Source organism: Lonchura striata, chromosome Z (assembly GCF_046129695.1).
Source record: "Lonchura striata isolate bLonStr1 chromosome Z, bLonStr1.mat, whole genome shotgun sequence".
In the NCBI taxonomy this organism is placed as follows: domain Eukaryota; kingdom Metazoa; phylum Chordata; class Aves; order Passeriformes; family Estrildidae; genus Lonchura; species Lonchura striata.
Window position 1 is genome coordinate 11,772,521 of NC_134642.1, and position 7,366 is coordinate 11,779,886.

General features: G+C 44.3%; 1 protein-coding gene across 1 annotated transcript; it reads left to right on the forward strand.

Annotated features, from left to right (window-relative positions):
- Nucleotides 1-852: 852 nt before the first annotated feature.
- Nucleotides 853-5,760, forward strand: ISCA1 (iron-sulfur cluster assembly 1). The gene is made up of 4 exons (XM_021531133.2): nucleotides 853-990; nucleotides 2,949-3,002; nucleotides 4,646-4,751; nucleotides 5,226-5,760. The coding sequence occupies exons 1-4, from the start codon at nucleotides 910-912 to the stop codon at nucleotides 5,372-5,374; spliced, it is 390 nt and encodes a 129-aa protein (XP_021386808.1). The 5' UTR covers nucleotides 853-909; the 3' UTR covers nucleotides 5,375-5,760.
- Nucleotides 5,761-7,366: the final 1,606 nt, after the last annotated feature.

The following is a 7,366-nucleotide window of genomic DNA, read 5'->3' on the forward strand; positions in this document are numbered from 1 at the left end:
CCTGCATTAAGTTGATAAAAGGACTGCAGCCACCTCCCTTAGGAAGACAGGACCAGAAGGTTGGGACTGCACAGCTTGAAGACAAGAAAGTTATCTGGAGACCTCATGGCAACCTTCCTGTATCTGCAGCGGCCCTACAGGGAACTGTACTGATAAAACGAGGGAGAGGTTTAAATTGGGTATTAGGAAAAAATTAAATACTGTGAGGCAGGTGAGGCACTGTAACGGGTTGCCTAGGGAAGTTCTGGATAAGGCTTGGACCAACCTAATCTAGTGAGAGGTGACCCTGCCCAGATGATATTTACGCTCCATTCTAACCCCCTTACATGCTAAATTAACAAAGATCGTTATTTCGTGACCCTTCCCCGGCGCTGACAGGCTAGCCAGTCATTAAATGGCTGCAGCAAATCCCTCCCCTTTGACGTGACAGCTGGGCGCTGCTGTGCCGCGCCTCCAGGGCAGCTGCAGGGCAGGGCGTGCTGCTGGCTCCGCCGCTTATCTGGGCGCGCAGCCCCGCGGCCGGCGGCGCCGCGCCCTGCCGGAGCCGCAGCGGGACCGAGACCGGGAGCGGGAGCGGCGCCGGGAGCGGGAGCGGGAGCGGCGCCGGGAGCGGGAGCGGGAGCGGGAGCGGCGCCGGGAGCGGGAGCGGCGCCGGGAGCGGGAGCGACACCGGGAGCGGCGCCGGGAGCGGCGCCGGGAGCGGGAGCGGCGCCGGGAGCGGGAGCGACACCGGGAGCGGCGCCGGGAGCGGGAGCGGGAGCGGGAGCGGCGCCGGGAGCGGGAGCGGCGCCGGGAGCGGGAGCGGCGCCCTCCGGGGGTGGAGCCGCCGCCGCCCGTCCCGCCCGCGGCGCGTGCGCGGTGGCGTCACAGCGCGCGGGCGGCGCTGCCCGCGGCCGAGGGCGCCGAGCCATGGCCTCGTCCGTGGTGCGCGCCACGGTGCGCGCCGTCAGCAAGCGCAGGATCCAGGCGACCCGCGCCGCCCTCACGCTGGTCAGTGCCGCGGGCGGGCCCGGGACCGCGGCTCCGCGGGCAGCGGGGCGGGCACAAGGACGGGGCCGGGCCGGGATCGGGCGGCGGCGGTGACCCCGGCGGGCGGGAGCGAGGGGCTCCGCTGCCTGCCCTGTGGGACGGGGCGGCTCCGCGCCGCGCCGGGAGGCCCCGCAGAGAGCCGGGGCAGCGCCGCGGCCGCCCCCGCGAGCGCGGGGCCCTGTCGCGTAAACACCCCAAAAACAGGATTTGATTAAAATGTTTTGGAAGACGGTAATGCGTAGCGTTCCGAGGCTGAGGCGTAGGTCCTTTCCAGGAAGGCTTTACGTCCTGTTGTTAATAATAACATGCGCGCATTCTAGCGGCCGTGCTGGAGAGGCCGAATCGAAAACACGGCGCTGGGTCGCAGGCTGGACTCGGTGATCTCAGTCTTCTCCAGCCTCTGACCTGAGAGCGCTGCAGAGCAAAGCGCAGCTAGTTCCCGCAGCACGCAGCTCAGGCGTTTGTCAGAGCAGGAGATTCCTGCTCAGCAGTGGCTCTAGAGACACACAGCCCCACAACGAGAGTGGTAGAGGTAACTAGAAAGGATTTTCTACGGCAAGTCTACTTGACGTTTGTTTTGTTAAATTTGGCTCATGGTAAGAACTTCACATCACTAACGCTTTTCTCGGTGTCTCAGAATCTTGTGGGAATTTAATGGAAATTTTGACGTTTGCATTTTGTTATTGCATTTCTCTATCAACTAGATCTGCATGAATGCTGAATTTCATCTGCTGTTAAGTCACAGGTTCCTTTAAGGTTAATGGAGAGAGAGAAGTAGGCTATACGCCCTCTATATCTAACTGATTTTTGTCTGTAATGGGTATGTGACAAAATGTTTACAAGAACAGAGCTACTTGATTCAATTATGGTAGTGATTTTGGAGGAAAAAGCTGCAAAGAAACAACATGGATCTTGACAGGCTTGAGAGGTGGGCTGATACAAACTTAATAAAGTTCAGCAAAGTGAAATCCAAGGTGCTGCACCTGGGTCGGGGCAGTCCCAGGCACACCAACAAGTTAGGTGGAGAATGGGTTGAGAGCAGCTGTATCAAGAAGGACTTGGGTGTGATTGTTGATGAGCAGCTGGACATGACACAGCAATGAGCAGTTGTAGTCCAGAGAGCCACACGTGTCCTGGGCTGCATCCAGAGCAGGGTGGGCAGCAGGGCCAGGGAGGGGATTCTGCCCCTCTGCTCTGCTCTGCTGAGAGCCCACCTGGAACCCTGCATCAGCCCTGGGGCCTCCAACATCAGAAGGGCATGCAGGAGGCCACAAAGTTGGTTAGAGGACTGCAGCCACTTCCCTTGAGAAGACAGGTTGAGAAGGCTGGGGCCGTCCAACTTGAAGAAGAGAAGGTTGTTGGGAGACCTCATGGCAAACTTCCAGTATCTGCAGGAGGCCTCCAGGGAAACTGGAAAGGGACTCTTCATCAGGAACTGTAGTGATAAGACAAGAAGGAGACTTAAATGAGGTGTTAGGAAAAAATGAGTTACTATGAGGGATGTGTGACACTAGAATGGGTTGTCCAGGGAAGTTCTGGATGCGTTCAAGCCCAGTTTGGGCTTGAACCAACCTGGCCTATGTCCAAGGCCTTGATCAACCTGGCCTACTGTCCCTGCTATGGCAAGGGTGTTGGAACTAGATTTTCTTTGAGGTTCTCTTCCATCCCAAGCCATTCTGGTATTCTAACAGCCAAAACCCCCACTGTTAAGGGTTAAGGATTGAATTTTTGACGCATCCATTTGCTGGCAGTGCGGGTGAGGAAAGGAGTGAAGAGGTGGTGTGCTCTGTGTCAATTAGGCTGAGGGAACATCTGTTTTACAGCAGTGTGTATCTTACAGGCATTAACTTTAATACATGCATTGCAAATATTCAAACAAACAAAAAAATCAAATTTTTATGTATTCTTTTGTCTTTCAGACCCCTTCTGCTGTCCAGAAGATAAAAGAGCTTCTGAAAGATAAACCTGACCACGTAAGTGTAGGCAGGGTCAGTCTTTAGGGTATGCTAAGATTGCATGCACAGCCCATGATTACAAAGCATTTCTGGCTGACTCAGAAGTTTGAACTGAACACTGAGGTGTTTGTTAGAGATGTTGACTTTTTTTTTTGGTGGGGAATGCATAAACTTATATCCAGCTTTGTTTTATTATAAAGTGAAATGCAGGAAACAACTGACTGTAATGACAGTTCACTGTACAGTTACTGTTAAGATTAATGAAGTTGGAAAAATTTTGAGCTTGAGATATTTTTGAGCTACATTTTAATGAAACCCTTCAGTATTGCATAGTAATGACTTCTGATAGGCTCTTCAGCTCTTATTAAGTTCTTGTAGGAATTCTCATTGTGCAGTATGCAATAATCAAGTTATATTCATATGCATTGGAGAACATCTAATTCTTAGGAAAAGTGCCAGACAATGTGTTTTTTTAAGTAACCCATGTTTCACCCAATGTGTTTGTCATCTTTTCTTCTTGAGGGAAAGACACACAATCATTGTAAAAGCAAGCATTAGTTTATTTTTTACAGTAAGTATTGCTCTGAGAAGAATATCTCTTTTATTAATCAATGCCATTGTTTCTTTTGCTTCCTGCTTGTCTGCAACTAACCAGACTTATTTGTTCAAATGTTTTAAACCATCCTAAGGAAGCCTTGGACCTACACTTTATATGGTCAGTCGTTTCCTGGCTTTAGATGGTGTTTGTATTTTCCAACCCATTATTTGTAACAGTTCCTGTAGAAAAAGGTATTTAGTCTGAAAGGATCAGATGCAGTTTGTCTTGAGCCGATTTGATGAGAAGTGTTACATTTTGATGCAATTTTATAACAACATATGGACATAGACAATAAAATTTGGCTCTTCAGTTATCAAGCACTGGCGTGTAGAAGGTGATACAGTTACTTCATAAAGACTCTTACACACAAATAGTTTTCTACTTTGTTAAAACTCTTATTTTTCCTTACACGGATGCTCTTGTCAGACTTGCTGAATGCTGTGAATGTTACAAACATTTACTAAGTTGGCTTTTAAAGCCAGTTAAAAGAGTACACATATACATACACCTGATTCAGGGAGGGGTTTGCTTCTTGGCAATAGAGGTAATGAAAAATCAAAGTATGTTTTTCAGAACTTTGGTTTAAAGTAAGTTTTCTGACGGTGTCATTACAAGAGTTCTGTGATAATCTAGTAACTGCCCTTATTTTGGTCTCACAACTTCATAATTATGTTACTGTCATACTAGCTGAATTAGCATCTGAGTAAACAGTAACTTGAAGTCACAAAATACCTGTCTTTGAAGTTTGACTGTCTTTTTGAGACCTGGTTCCTATAGGAGTGCCCGTGGTTAATTAGTTCAAAAATTTAACATACTGTAGGGCATGATCCACTCCAGCAAGGATCAGATGGGTTTCTTTTTACCTCAGCAGTCAAATTTATAAAAGAAAAAAGAAGAAGTTACCTCTTATCTATTACAGTAATTCACTTTTACATTTAGGCAGTGGAGAAGAATATGTGTCGGCACTTCATTGTTTTGCATATTTTTTAACTTGATGTTCTGAATAGGTTTTAAAAAGGAAGTTGTGCATCTGGTGGTGTTTTTGTTGTTTCTTTTTCTTTAGGTAGGTGTGAAAGTAGGTGTTCGTACAAGGGGATGCAATGGACTTTCTTACACATTAGAATATACAAAATCGAAAGGAGACTCTGATGAAGAAGTAGTTCAGGATGGTGAGTTTCTGGTGCAGCAGCACAAGCTTCTGTGGTGGGGGGAATGAAACCTCGTCATTTTGAGAGAAGAAATCTAATGTCAAAGTTGTCGAAGTTTTGTGTATCTTTTTGGATTTACAGACTTTAAGAAAGGTATGAAGTGGGCTACTGTCTGCTGTGCATGGGAATTGTGTACTCAAGCTGAGATTTGTTGCCAAGTTCTACTGCTTATTTCCATCAGCATCATTTTTTTGTCCCCTGTCAAAAAAACAGACATTCATGTGCACACATAAGTAACAGTTCCACACTTCTGCCAGACTTGTATTGGTAGAATGAAAACAGTGATTGAAGTACCCCAGATTAGGCCAGGGAAGCCAAGTTGTACTGGTAGTCCTTTTACTTAGCTTCCTTTTCTTTTATTACTGGTCAAAAGAGAATTTCAAAGTGAATAATGGTTTTGCTCTATGTAATTTCTGGTTTTCTGTTCTTTTCAAGGGGTTAGAGTGTTTATTGAAAAGAAGGCACAGCTGACACTTCTAGGAACTGAAATGGACTATGTAGAAGACAAACTGTCCAGTGAATTTGTCTTCAATAATCCAAACATCAAAGGAACGTGTGGCTGTGGAGAAAGCTTTAACATCTGAAATGTGAAGATTACTTCTTTGACTTTGAGCAGCCTAAAACACTTACTATTATGACTTTCAGAAGCAAATGAATTTTCTTCAGGTTTGTAGGCTGCGTAAAGTGGGGATACTATTAAGAAAAATAAAGTTACATATTTGAAAATATAAGATGTGTGTTAAATTCAACCACTGATGTAGTTATGCTGTAGTTTGTGATGAGTTGGAATCTAAAAGGTAAGAACAGTAAGTGCTGCAGTAACATCTCTCTACTTTCACTTGCCAAGCAAATAAAATTTCACTGTTCTCCTCTGTCATGTTCTCCATTCAAAACCCATTTGAAAGAATGTATAGTGTTCTGCTTTGATTTGAGGAAAACAAACAAACAAATAAACAAAAAATGGTAACCATTTCTGTGTGAGTATTTATAAAGATTTATATATACAAGCACACAGTCCTTGCTTACTTTGTACTTTTCCAGTGCTTTCATCTTTTTACAAGTGCATATTCCAGTGTTTTATTTTTCCTTAAATTCAGGGAAATAAAAAGGTTGTTCATGTATTAATATAGTGGCAGTGCCTGTTGTAGAAATGTTTGGAAGAGGGCTAGCCTTGTTTTCCTTTCTTTGTTGAAGGCATAGTCCCTGCTGTACTTGGTCATTTTCAAAGCATGAATTATTTATGTACTGGAGGGCTAAAAAGTGATACGCAGGCTTTGTTTTTCACATTTTAGAGTTTTATCTTGCCTCAGTTTGAAAAGGTGATAAAACTGCTTCCACATTCTTATTCCCCATGTTCACAGAATGTGCTGTGTTTACACAAAAATCTATGAAAACTTATTGAGATAAAAATCTCAGATTTCTCATTACTTTTTTTTTCTGTAATCATGCATGCTACTAATTGTGTTAGAGTTTGAACTCTTTTTCATTACTCTCAGTAGTAGAATTTTGTGACAGCAGTTCTTTCCTTTTCCTTCAAATAATCCTGAGACTCCTTTACATAACAAACACGTTTCACATAAGCAAAGCAATCTGCTGTGTATTGGCTTCTCTAACAATAACCAAAACAGCTCCATGAGGCAAAAGAAGGACTTGTTCTGGCTTTGTCTTGTTCTAAACAGATACAAAAAACATTGCCATGAAAATTATCCCTTAGTGGCTGATAAAAATGGAACTGCACTTTATGCTCCCAAATGCTACCTTTATCTTAAGGCTCTTAAGAAGCATTTTCAGTAATAATGGCTGATTTAGATGGATTCCCAGGATGCTGGATCATTGCCAATGACATTAATGGTTTAAGGGTCCCTGAATTGATTGCTGTAATCTGCAGAAACTATTTCAGGACGTAGGTTTATTGTTATTAAGCCTATAAAATGGTGTCAGGGTCAAAGCAAGTTGATGATTTGTGTTGTGATGCAAACATAGCGCAGGAGAAGATGAAATCTTTTAATAAATGTGAAATTGGTGACAGAACAATGTTTCATATTCTTTGAAGAATCAGGGGCCAGCCAAATCAGATTGCTGCAGTAGGGAGAGTGTATTTAGGCTAAGGCTACACTGCAAAAATAATTCTTCAACACACTTACTCCATTGAGTGCTATTCCACACAGTGATTGAGGTATTTTACTTCTTTTACAAATTAAAATGTGCTCGCTTCCCCTTCGTCATTCTCTGTTTACATAATCTGATATGATATTCTTTATTTCACTAAATATTTCATATGAATCTGATATGATTTTCTTTGATATTCTTTATTTCACTAAATATGATAATCTTTATTTCATCTGAAAGTTCAATGCATCTGTCCTAGTTTAGGGCAAATTTGGAGAAAAACCTCTGGAAGGAACCTCTAGAAAACAGAACCCCCATGGCCCCTCCACACCCACCTGGTTTGGGAAGAATTTTCTTGGAGAGAACTGGAAAAGAACCTGTTTATTTAACAAACAAAGCACTCCCCAGCACCAAATTAACAAACACAAATACAAATTAACAACACCAGATGACAGCAAAACTCTTTC